General features: G+C 27.8%; 1 protein-coding gene across 1 annotated transcript; it reads left to right on the top strand.

Annotated features, from left to right (window-relative positions):
• The first annotated feature begins 5,986 nt into the window (after positions 1-5,986).
• On the top strand, positions 5,987-8,682 carry LOC114385806 (transcription factor HHO2-like). The gene is made up of 5 exons (XM_028345874.1): positions 5,987-6,345; positions 6,495-6,766; positions 6,872-7,172; positions 7,458-7,534; positions 8,198-8,682. Exons 1-5 carry the CDS (start codon positions 6,213-6,215, stop codon positions 8,528-8,530), a joined length of 1,116 nt encoding a protein of 371 aa, XP_028201675.1. The 5' UTR covers positions 5,987-6,212; the 3' UTR covers positions 8,531-8,682.
• The last annotated feature ends 5,736 nt before the right edge of the window (positions 8,683-14,418 follow it).

Here is a 14,418-nt window from a genome sequence, read left to right as displayed (position 1 = left end):
ATTGAATTCGGGGGCAAATTTAAGTACTAAGTAAAAAATACTCTTGTGAGAGACAAAGGAAATAATACAACTTATGAAACTCATTTTGACTAGCTTCGCCATATTGTGCTATGAATCGTCCCATGTGTTCCATAGTCAATTTCCCATCTTCTCTAGAGAAAGTAGAAGGATCTAGTGTTAAGAAATTGGCTTCATCTGAATGCAAAAGTAGTTTATCATGGTCTCAACTATCATTTTTGGGTCTATCAAAGACATAGTAGTAGTTCTTAGCGGTTGATAGTCGATTTGACCCATAGCATTTGCCCTCAAGCCTGCATAGTTATTCACATAAGATGTTTCTCCATTGGTACTTCCCCCAGTCACTACCTAACTATTATTCCCCAAAGGCGATACAAAAGATGCCACACAAGGCAAGCCAATCTGGCCAATGGCATTTGTTAACCTTTTAGCTAGTCTTACCTATGGACTAAAATATCAGTTAGCATATTCATTTGTTCCTGCTTGCCCCCCTAAGGGTAGCAAAAAATGAATTACTAACATTGGAAAACCTATAACTCGTATTAGCTACCAAATGTCTATGGCAAAACCCCACCTGGCTGCTTATTGGCTGGATTGTGTTGAACATTCCTACTATAGCCGTATTCGGCTGAGTTGCCTACCATGTAGGCATAAAGGCCATGTTCAATTGGACCAATGGTATTAGTCCTACCTAAATCAGCCAAGTTAGACGTGGAGAATCAATATTAATTACCTGATTTGACAATTCATGACTTCTAGGCACTAAAAAAACACAATTATCCCTGTCATTCATTTTTCTCACTTCTAATTCTTTAGGCTGTTGTATTTCGTTTTGCATCATAGGTTTGACTATTTCAACTAGCTGTCCAAATAATTGATACATAATGTTGTGTATCCCCAAATCTATCTGTTGTCGAATGAACAAAGTAGTCATAATTATAGGTGTTTCGTCTACCATTGTAGTGACAACAAACACTATAGCAATAGAGGTAGTAAAAGGACTAGGTAGTGTTGTAGCTACTGAATTTTTCATTAAAGATGTAGGCATCCCTAATGTATTATCTCCCTTTTTCAAACCATTTTCTTCTTGGCTTGTTGATCAATCTTGCCGGTGGTCTTACCAAAATGCAAATGCATAAGTTGACACAACTTAGTTTGTGATTCAAATTGCTCGATCAATTCACCTATTCTGGTCCCATTAGGTGTGCCAATTTTGTTGTCACGTGAAATAACAAGGCTAGCCAAATGCATTTCGGCTAACTTTTGTTCCAATGCGATTTCAAATTTTGAATCCATGATCAAGCTATTTGTGAGTCAAAGGGGGGAATTTGCCTCTGGACTATAATGGGTTCTCAAGTTACTTCGAAAAACACTATTGAAAATGAATTACAACAAAATTTAGAAATAAAAGGGACTTCAAGATAGATGAATTTTTTAAAAAAAATATAGTCGAAAAGAATAATTGTAATTATTGATTGGTTTAATGTGTCTTTCAAAAGCTTTCAAACACATATTTATACACAAACTTGTTTGTCCACAAGCCACTCTTTGGTTGCTTAACTATCAATTGGGCAAATTTACACATGATTCGACTAATCTTATTTTCAATTGCACCCTCTTTGCTCTAATTTTTGCTTCTCTTAAAGGCACACTCAATTAAGCTTATCATATCTCTGAATCTTCAATCCTAACCGCTTTGCTGATGGTTTCTTATTTTTTGGATCCATGATGAGTGAAGACTTTTATTGACTTCGGTTGACTTTGCTTCTACCAAATTGTAATCATTTAATGATAATAGATTAAAAATATGAATTCATTTGCTTTATTATCGCCATTATATTTCAGCAACAAACCTGACTATCATTTTTATCATATTGGTTGTCAAGATTCGGCTAAAAAATATTGAGTGATAACAATATCATACATATTATTTTGGTCTAGATCACATATATCTTTTGTTAGAGACAATTATGTATTGAGTTAGATAAAATTATTATAAGCGACAAAATTTTTCCTTTAAATATTTCATACAATTTAATATTTAGGACTCAATCTAATGTTTTTTTTTATTAAATTGAAATAACAATATCATATATATGATAACAGGTAAAAAGTTTTCCACTTTCATAAATTTTAATCACGAGAACAGGCAAGAATGTTACTGAAGCCGTGAAGAATGAGGAAAGTACTTGTGGGATATTGAAAATGTGGCTGTAGTTTAGCCATTAGAGCCTCGAATGGCCAACTTTATCTTTATGACAAATTCGAACGTACCAAATAATACGCAGCGTGCAACGCGCTCTTGCAAGATTCCTTTTACTTTGGAACCCCGAGGTATATTCTATGGATATTTCACACATGTCAATAAATTAAAATAAAAAACCAATCAATTCTCCACCCACTTTTTATTAATGAAAAGCTCTAAATAGTTTGGATTCTTACTAAAAATACGATAATGACAATACGAGTTGCCTTAGATTAATCAACAGAGACTATGTAAATTAATTAGTGTGAAATTATTTAATTTAATTAATAATTTTAATTATAAATATATAATTGTGCTAAATATTTAGAAGAAGAATTTTACATTTATAATAATCTTATTTGATTATAATATGATTACTCTTTTAGTTTCTAATAATAAAATTATTTTTAATTATTTTTTTTCTTTTTTTAAGATTTTTTTTAATTTTTAGATGTATTAATTATTTTTTTATATACCTTTATTTAATTATTCTTTTTTCAAATATTAATAAAAAATAAGTAAGTGGATAGATAATAAATAAAAGGATAATTAATTTTAGAATAATAATACAAATAATAGATAAATTTAATGTAATAACTATTTTTCTTAATGAATGTAAATTAGTTGAAAGAATGTTATAATTGGAAATAGAAATAATCTTTTATGACCAAAAAGAATACTTGAAATATTCTATTTTACTCATTTTTTTAATGTATTATGTATTGTTAAGTGATTTTTATTGAAAATTATAAAAAATTGATGCTATTTTTATGTATTATATTATAAAAAGATATCATTATTCATTATACATATTTATCGTAATTTTTTTAATGAAAATATTTATTATTTTAAATTACTCAACACTTGTCAAAAATAAAAATATTTAAATTAACTAATCTCTAAATTAATATAATATTATTAATTTCTTTATTATAAATTAAAACACTCAATTACATAATATCACATAAAGATTTAACAACACTATATACTCATTTTAAGTTGTTTTTTTTCAAAGGATACTCATTTTAAGTTCTAAACTAAAATAACTTTTCCTTCTGTGCCTAAACAAACACACAAGAAAATACTCAAAATGGTATGGAAGCCATGAGCAGCGGCCACTGGCGGATCTTGTCCACAATACACCACTTCCTCACAATTGATGAATATTTTATTCATTTTATTTTATTAATATCCGAACAATATCCTCCAAATCTAAAAGGAAAAAGACTGAAAAAGAAAGTGATTAAATTATATTGGTTGAATGCATTTAAGAAGGGAAGCTGAATATCAAATATTTTGACTACGAAGACTGTATATATATTTTTGAATTAACAAGAAAAAAGAGCTATGGCCTTATCCTTTGTTTAAATCTAAAACCACTTTTTCCTTGATAATTTATTTTATTTTAAAAAATTAAGAGCATAATATATGAACTACGGAATTAGCATATGATTGTATGGAATTGTTTTAAAAATAATTATTTTCTTTTATAGTTTCATATGATAGCTTTCTTAAGTAAAAAATGTAATTATTTTTTCATAAGTAGTTTTATTTTTATTTATTTTGTTGGTAAGGATCATTAGTAGTTTTAACAAAGCATGAAATTTGTTAGACTTTGTATTTCTTTTATTTATATTATAGTTAAATTTTCTAATATTTATTATTGTTACTATTTTTAGTAAAATTTGTGTGGACACTTTACTGTATATTTTTAACATTTATTTTTAAAAAAAAGAATATATATATATATATATATATATATATATATATATGATACTAATTCAAATATTAAATACTTATATTTACTTTTCAAAAACTTAGTTCCATGTTTTTTTTTGTTTTTTATTCTGTGATATACTAAAAATGTTGTGCTTTTTAATATATATATATATATATATATATATATATATATATATATATATATATATATATATATATATATATATATATATATATATTGATGATTGAAAAGAAAAGAAAAGAAAAGAAAAATTATGGAGCCAACATATAATTATTATTATATTTTTTCTGTATTTTTTTAATAGCATAAAATGATATTTTCATTTTATACCTTTACATTGCAAAGGGGAGAAATGGACTGTTAAATATAATAGAATGAAACGCATTTTATTGCAGTAAAAAAAGTATTATTTTAGTTAATTTGATTTAAGTTGATCACATTCTATTATTCTAAATTTAATGATGCGATATCTTGAAATTATTAAAACAATTAATTGAAGCTGTTAATGTAAAAAAAAAAAAAATATTAGAATATACTATTAGGATAATTTAATTGTTTATATAATATGACTTATATAATAATCTTATAAGTCATATTTTTAAAAGATTTCATTATACAAGTAGCTTTGATTTACATAATGCCTTAAAAAAAGGTTTGATTTACATAACAATTGCTTGGTTTCTTTTTATAATTAAAATACTCTTAGGAAAATCCCATATGCTTACATTCCGTACAGCTTGACCTAAAAACACAACATTGATAATTGATTAGTTGAAAGAGAAAATAATTAATGAAAATTCGCATTTTGATAGGTGACAAAACAGAGAAGAAGAGAGATAAAGTGTAAGAAAGAATAGTCTTTGATCTTATCCGATTGAATGGATGAATGAATTGAGAAAGGCGGTGAAGAAGAGAGAGATGAGAGAAAACGCTTACGCATTTGCCAACCCACAACGAACTCAATAAGAGAATCAGGAATATTCAAAACCAAACCCTCTCCTCTCTCCTCTCTCTTTTTTTTTTTTTCATTTGTTTTAACAAAGTTATAAATAAATTATAATTTACACTAATTCTTCATACTATCACTATTTTTCTTATATTAGAGATGAAAAGTATCTCTCAATCAATTAGTCAGATATTAATTTTATTTGCTCTGATCATTGATAGTCTAAGAAAATTTTAAATACAGAAAAAATCAAACATAAATTCTCTCTTTAAATAAATTATCACTTCCATTAAGAATATCACTAATTTAATTTTGGAAAAAATATTTAATAATTTAGTTAAGGTAAATTAACAATAAAATTTTTACAGCTTCATTTAATATTATATTACCATGTACAATAAACTTCTATAATAATTAATTTTACATTAAAAAAATTATTGATTGCAAAAGTCATAATTTTTTTACACTAAATAGTATAAAAACAAGATTAAAGAGGATTTTACTATGTCGTTAAATTGTAGATTTGTCACCTATGGTAAATTTGTAAATTTTAATAATTATTATTTTAAGAATTCATCAATCATATACTAATTGTGTTAAATAATTTTACATCGCCAATAAATACAAAATTATTATTGATGTAACATTTTAAATTAGATTCTGCATGAACATTACTTATACATAAAATTTATAGATATTTTATAATAATACCATTGATTGAACTAGATATTTTTTTTAACATATCCCATATTTGTAATTTCAAGAATGGAACAATTATTTCTAAAAGTAAAGTACTGTTCATACTGTTTTTCATAGACCATTCAATCAATTTAAATAATATAAAAAGTACATAAATGGCAAAACAATGAGAGAGAGTGAGACAGAGTAAAAAAGGAAAACAAGACACTTGTGTGCAGTATGCAGTGTGCACGAATATAAAACGCATCAAATATTCGTTTTTTGTACGCGACGCCCCGACCTCGATCTTTACCTCGGTTCATCTCCACCCTCCGATCTCTTTCTCTCTCTAGAAAAAAAAGTTTATTCCGAATTTTGATTCTGCTAAGATTAGATCCCATAATAAATAATTTTTTCATTGTTGGATCCGTTTTCCGTCCACGCTTTGACAAATCGCCATTCCCTATATATTCCTTCTCATCCTCTTCCTCAAACTGTTTTTGTTTTCCCTCTTCACACCCACAAAACTCATAACTCACCAACACACAATCAAAGAGGAAAAAAAAAGAAGCTTCAAAATTTCAATGCAATTTGCTGAGAAAATGCAACCCTTGAAAATGGGGTTCCGTGAGTACATCGAAGCTTTGGAGGAAGAAAGGAAAAAAATCCAAGTTTTCCCTAAAGAGCTTCCTTTGTCATTAGAGCTTGTCACACAAGGTAATTAAACCCTGAGAAAAAAATGCATAAACGGACACCCTTTTGCGATGTGAAGTTAAAGATTCTAGCTTTTGTTTCTGGGTGTGTTGTTTTTGTTTTTTTAGCATTTTTTTCAGATGTGGGTTTGATTTTTTTTGAATTTGATGCAGCAATTGAGGCGTGTAGACAGCAATTGTGTGGAACGGTTGCGGAGTACAATTTGAATGCCCAATCGGAGTGTTCGGAGCAGACATCAACGGATGGACCTGTTTTTGAGGAGTTCATTATTCCTATAAAGAAAAAGGCATCTCAAGCATCTGTTGAAGAAGATGATGATGAAGAACATTCTCATAAACACACAAAAACCACCACTGATAAAAAGAAATCAGATTGGCTCAGATCCGTTCAGTTGTGGAATCCCAATCCACCTCCTACCAAAGAGGTAAAACCCCAATTTTATTTTATTTTATTTTATAAAAAAAACAGAGATTTATTTTGTTTTGTTTTTTAAGGAGAAAAATTAAAAGATGTTTTTGTTTTTATTTAGGATGTTGTGCCTAGGAAAACTAATGTTGTGGAAGTGAAGAGAAACGGTGGTGGAGCTTTTCAACCATTCCAAAGAGAGGAAAAAAGTGGTGTTTCAAAGGCTAATAATAATAATGAAGCATCGGCAATTGGTAAAGCGCCCTCTTCACCACCAGTGCCTGCTACAAGTTATACAGAGCCAGTGAGAGTAGACAGCAAAAAAGAGGAGAAAGGAGACGCTCAGAGAAAGCAACGCAGGTGCTGGTCACAAGAATTGCACAAGAGATTCTTGCATGCACTTCAACAACTTGGGGGTGCAGATTGTGAGTATCTAATTAGTTTGCACAAGTTGTTTTTATGTGCTCTAAATTATGCAATTGTAACCAACAACACTTTTGACACAAGTCGTTTAGATTTCTTTCCTTTAATCAAGTAGTTCAAGATTTAAATCCTAATTAATTTTTGGATATGAAATATATGATATTAGAAGAAAAACACTAACTTCATTTCAATACCATGATTAGCCGAACAAAAAAATTATGCAATTGTAAATAACCACTTTGTGTCAAATGTTTGATGTTTTGGTATTTGGTGTTTGTTGTCTGTAGCTGCCACGCCCAAACAAATCAGGGAATTAATGAAGGTTGATGGCCTCACCAATGATGAAGTCAAAAGTCATTTACAGGTTTGTGTTGTGTAACTAATTTGGTTATTTTAATTTCCTGCCCCATTTCTATGATCTTGCATATTTTCCATTTTTGGTGCTGTGCCAAAATTGAGTCTGAAAAATGGCTTTTAAGTAAAGTTGGGTTGTCCTATTTATTTTTATTTAGGTAAAATATGTTTTAAGTTTCTCAATTTCAGATAAAATTGTTTTGAAAATATACTTTTGTTCATTTCATAATTGGTAATTTTCTTCATATTTCTTTATGAAATTTAGAATATTTAACGTGAAGAACAAAATTTACCAATTTTAGAAATTACGAAGATCAAATTCATCATTTTTAAGGATAAAATATGCATACAATTTCTTAAATATATTTAGTATATATAATTCTCCGATCAAAATTAATGTTTCATCTAAATAATTTACTTAATAAATGTTTGCATGCAAATTGATCGATGAATCTCCAATTCTAATAGTAGAACAACCCTAAAAATACTTGTGAAATTACATTTAAGTTTTGTCTAATTTTTATTAAAATATAAAAAATCAAACTAATTTTGTCCGAAAAGGGAAAAATCTAAAACCCATTTTACCCTTTTTATTTTTATTTCCTATTTCAATTTTCTTGAGTTATATGCCCTCAATCATGGTCTCTAAGTTTTTTTTTTTTGTCTTCTACAGAAATTTCGTCTTCACACTAGAAGAAGCCCCATAATCCACAACAGTGCAAGTTCACAAGCAGGCTCTTTATTTCTTGTGGGGAACATTTTTGTGCAGCCACCAGAATATGCTACCTCATCAGCATCTGGAGGGGAATTGACCACAGCTACCCCTGCTGCTCCAACTGGAATATATGCACCTGTGGCTGCACACCTTCCAGCTGGCACCCACAGATCACCAATTATGAAGCATTCACATTCACCTTCTGAGGAAAAGAATAATCATAGTGTTCATTCAAACTCACCGGCCTCATCATCCTCCACACACACCATCACAACTTCACCACCTGCCTAATTGATTTTGATCAATATGTTGTAAAAAAAATTGTAAACATATTGTAGTTCAAAGAAAGCCTATGTGATATTGTTTGTTATCCTCTTTATAATTAGTGTATGTTTAGATTAATTTATTTTAAGAAAATAATCTTCTTTTTTTTCTGTATTTTACTCGATGATGTTTTCTTTTCAGTTTTCATCACAAATCATATCCGAAACAAAGATGTACTACTACTGACTTGGTGAAATTAAATAGAAAGAAAGTTACAGATTTTATGTTAAACCACACAAGTTACACCTTTTAGCTGGCCACACTAATATTTCCCTCAACACTAAATAAATGATTTGTTAGTGCGTGTTTGGATTGTTGTTTGAGATGCACCAAACATCTGTTTGCACATTTCAATATATAAATGGAGAAGTAATAACACCATTGGATTATTTGGATAAAAAAAACGTGGGTTAATCCAAATACCCCATTAAACTGAGTTTGGAAGCACATTCAACATTCATTAATTAATTTTAAAGTAAAGTGTTTTATGTATAGTTGTTTTAATTTTAAAAATAAGTTAAAAATTAATTGAGTATATTTTTTTATCCAATACAATGGTTTCACTCAATGCTAATATTTTTCAACTCAATTAATTTTATACCGAAAAAATTCCTTAATATAAAATTAAATATGTCAATATTTATTTTAAATCCAACTAATTGATATTTCAATTCAATTTTAAATAATCTAATTTGAATCTAAATGCACACTAAATTGGTGGAGTTTACCAATTGGGGAAAATTACATGAATTTCTCCCTTCGCTAGTCCCTACCATCTTGGTTAGGGCAGTGGAAAAAATTAGTAAAATTAAATTATGAATTAATTTAATTGATATAATATATATATATATATATATATATATATAGATATAGATATATAGATATATATATTTTGATAGATTTTTATTTATGAATTAGTTTTTGTAATAAATATTTCAAATTTTATATTTATAAGAATTTTCAATAAAGATTTATTTGCTTATTCAAATAGTAATAATTTTTAATTAGTTGTCGATAAAAAATTTATATTAAGTAATTATATATTAAAATTAAACACTTACATTATAAATACAAAATCAATTATTCATGATATTTTTTTAAAAAAAAACTTAAACTCAAGACTTTATTTAATATAATTGTGTATCACTTGAATCAATGATTTATTGGTAATTAATTTTAGTTATAATCAACTTTAAAAATAAATTTTGATTTTAAATCAATTTTAAATTACCACTAAGTACATAGATCGATTACGTGGGATAATTTTAGCTTAACTAGAGGTAGAATTTTATTTCGCATGATGGTGTTATCCTGGCTCCATTGTATTGCTTCGAGTGGTGGAGGGTGCCTGCGATTTATACCAAAGATCAATTTTAAATTTGGCTTTAAACTCAACAATTTGTACAAATTTATTTTTAAAACTAATTAAAATCAAGAAAATCAGTTTCAAAATAAGATGGTTTTGAACCAAATTTGATTTTTATCAATAAATCATTTTACAAACAAGCAAACTACTTTTAAAAATGAAAGATAGTTTGATTTCCTTTTTTCTTATTTTCAATTAAATTTAGTTTAGTTTTACACAAATAGCACGTACATCCCTAATCCTGATAAACACGTATACCTTATAACCAAATGCTAATTGAGCACATTTATAACGACTGTGCTTGTAATTAGGGATAGTGGCCCAAATATTTGTCATGGTTATTGTGGTTTGTAGTTTTTTTTTGTCAGCCAAACTTGTGGTTTGTAGTGACTATGATATGAGATGATGGGGTTCACAGGAGTGCCTTGATGATTCTAAAGGAGAGAATCTGAGAATATCCCACAGAATATGCAAACACAATTAATGAGCAAAATCCCATTTCACGTTTGACAAGTGACAATTGTATGTATAAGACAAAGAATCTGCAGATGTACAACAATTATGAAAATAATATTTAACTTCATCAACCGTCAATTACAATATTGCTGGCCTCACCAAGCTGTGAAGCATATATATATATATATATATATATATATATATATATATATATATATATATATATATATATATATATATATAGTATATTAATATGATACGACTAAATAACAATATCTTGTTAAAGGCATGCAGCAACAAAGATTAGGGGGTTTGTACGTAGTGAATGACTCGATCTGTAGGTAATTATTAGAGAATGTGAAACAAAATAAGGTTCGTGTAGTCCTAACAAGTATATTTAGGTATATACTTCAATTAGGTTAGAAGCATTTAAAATATATGTTTTAAAATAGTTTTTTTTTCTTCCTTTTTCATGTTAGTGCTGTGTTGATGAGATATTGTATTCAAATATTCAATTACATACGATTTATCACTATTTAATCTTATCAGTTATCATAAGGGGCTATTAATGCTTGTTGATGAGATATTCAATCACTTTTATACTCCTTATGATAAAAGTGATTACAAATCGCGCAAAAATAAAATAATGGAATGATTCAAAATTAAGGACTTATTAGTGCTTGTAAAAAAAAAGATCCTATTAGTAATGCATTAATTAAGGACTTAACTACAACCGCGCAAAAAAAAAAGTTAAACGCTAATGATTTAAAATTAAATAAAAACTTATTCATTCATACCTGTAACTGTAAGACTGTAAAACATAATAGTGATGAATAATATAATCCGCAAATATTCGTTCAAAAGAATGGTAGCTAAATAATTATAAATATATAGTAAAAAAATTAGCAAGAATTTACTTAATTATAAGCCTTCATGATATTTTTAAATATTAACAAATATCATAACCGTGGATATTTATAAAAGAGAAAAAATATATATTAATAATATGAAACAGTTTTATACTATCATTCAATTATAAAATATATCATATATAATAAATTCACTAATTTTTATAATAATTATCTTAAAAATTATATTAATTATGATATATAATTAAATGATAATGTATTCTACATTATTAATATATAATCGTTAATCTTCTTATAAAATTTATAGATATCCACTTAATATATAATCATGCGGTTGCGGGACGTGAACGAGACGGGAATAGGAACTACTACCCATGTTCTTCTCGCCCTATTAGCATTCCTACTCTTTTCCACTAGTAAATAGTAATTAAAATATGATTAAATTATACAGATTTATAAATGAAAGACTTATTAATGTAATTTTCCTTGGGTTTAAGGATAAATTTAGTAAAACTTACATGCTAATTATTGGTTATGATTGATAAGGTCCTTAATTTTTCCCGTTTGTTTAATTTATCGATGATGTTGAGACATTGACACTACTTATTCATTAACCTTGCAAGTTAAACAAGAGCATCTCACAACAAGGAATTAAAAATTCGAAACACATTTTTAAAGTTATTTGATATGGTAAATTCATCATGGAATCTATTGCACAGGACTCCCCTTTAAACCACTTCCTTTGTCTTTATTTGGACACAATGTCGAGTACAGAATAACATATTAATATGTTCCCTTTCTTTACCCCCTGTTGTTTTGTGCATAACAAAAATGAAAAAGAAGAAGAAGAAGAAGCGTTTCGCTTATTTTTAAATTAGAAAACTTGTATGGGCCATTCTATAAAGAGACTCAATTTAAGCTTAAATAACTTTTGGTTCAAGAAAAATGGGTATTTTTTTTTATTTTAGTAGTTCATTAATTTGTCATGTCGTTAAAAATTTCACGTATGTAATTTTTTTTAGTTGACTACATTTTTAAATTTTTATATGTTTTAAATGATCCATGACGTAAGACTAGTTGATAAGAAATTTAAAAAACACATTTTACAAAAAAAAGAAATTATGTAACTATCCTCTCCGAATTCTAAATAACGTGGACACGGCAAGTCAATGAACAAAATTAACTCCTTAAATTTATATGAATATTGCCAATGATTAAAAAGTATTTAGTATATTTTAATAAATGCTTGAAATATTGAAAAGTAAAAGATAAAATATAGTTTTGATGTATGATTTTTTTTTTCAGTTTGATATCTTAAATTTAAAAAGTTTTATTTTGATCACTTAAAATATCTCTATTACACTAAAAGGTCTAGCATAAAATACTATCCCATATGACGTCTATTATAATTTGTAAGTTACCCAAATTAGTACTTCGATTAAGTTTGCAAACTTAAAATCGGATTAAACCTAAGTTTATAAGCTTAGTTTGCAAAAGTATTAAAGTCTTATTTCTTCAAAACTAAATTTTCAGACAAAATTTTACTTTCAAACATATTTTTAAGAGATAACCAAACATAATCCTAGGCTAATATTTTATTTTTATAATACTTGTGGACCGTCTCACCGAAACTCCAAACATGACCCTAATAAACTATTAATTAGAAGAACTAATTTAATCTAGAAAACACTTTAATATGATATTATTTGAAGTTTATTGATTATGATAATAATTAACCTTCAAATTATTCATAAAATGTATTTTAAAAAGTATAACATTATAATTTACTCGAGAAGGCGAAACTATTTATCCAGTTTCTTAGACATTTACTTAACATAAACTAATTCACTAGAATATTTTACTGGGTTGCCTTGTCTCCCTCTTTTACTCTGTTTTCTACCCTCTTTAACTTTGCCCTTTTCAATCTCAAGACCCTTTGCACTGGCTCTGCAATCACACGCTACACACGACTTTGTGCCAAAAGCATAAGAAATCAAATGTAAAAGCACAAACTCAACAACACGGATGGTCAAAACTTTCAATCGCCCTATATCTCTCTAAATATATTGCGTGTTAGGTTTGGTTACTTGTTGGATATTCCATTTTAAATTAAAGTCCCATGCATTCCATGTGCTACCCTAGGCACCTGCAATATATATGTTGACACTCAAATAATAATATTCCCTCTTATCACATGGATAAACCAAATCTTCTCCAATTAATTTGTTACTTAATTCATTAATGTCAATTTCTGGTATTAATTAATCATAATTTTTTTTCACAAAACGTGATCTTTAGACTTTACCAATTATTCCATTCAGCTTCACAGTGTGGAGCACCTTGTCCCCCCAATTTCAAGTAACTTGTAGATAATTGGATAAATAAAAACCTTTACACATAAACCTAGCTTTTTCGTAGAGTGAACTTCAACTCTTACTAGGGGGTGTGCTGTGTCAATAATGGAGGACAATTTCCATGCTAGAGATATATAATAGCTAGTGTTTGCACGCAATAGACGTAATATTACTTGGATTGAGCATTAAATTGTCTAACTGGAAGTAATTTTACAATGCCATTAAGTGTTCTGTTGTTAAAAAGATTTTTTTAATGACCCTTTTAGCTTCGAGGGGTTCCTTAATCAATTGATTTAACTTTGACAAATTTACGTGTGGATCATAGGCAATGCTGAGTAGATTCAGATCTGGGTTGGTAATAAGTATCGACCAAGAAGCCAAACAAAGCACTGAAATGAGTATAATCCATCTCAGCCTAAACAAAACTTTATTCTCTAATTAAGTGCACGTCAAATGTTGAATTTTGATTTTGTAACGCATGAATGGCCAAATATCTTCATTTCTATATTTTATTTTTGAATTTTGTCTTTAATTATGTATGCAACTGTGTTGATAACTGCCTTTGTCTATATTCTACGATATAGACTTTTTAGGTTTTAGCTTGGTCGGGTCAAGAATAACAGTGAAGTCGTTTGGTTCATGTATTGAACTTACCTTTTTCTTTTCTAAATCACACAGGACTTTTTTTAAATAAAAAAATCAAGTATTTAATATAGTTATAAAAATTTAAGTATTTAATATAGTTATATGCTTAAAGACTATAATTTAAAATCACTAATTAAACTAGAATTATCCGGTATTATTAGTATC

This window comes from Glycine soja, chromosome 2, assembly GCF_004193775.1.
Source record: "Glycine soja cultivar W05 chromosome 2, ASM419377v2, whole genome shotgun sequence".
Taxonomy (NCBI): domain Eukaryota; kingdom Viridiplantae; phylum Streptophyta; class Magnoliopsida; order Fabales; family Fabaceae; genus Glycine; species Glycine soja.
The sequence above is the reverse complement of the archived record's forward strand: the minus strand, read 5'-3'. Positions and strand labels throughout refer to the sequence as shown.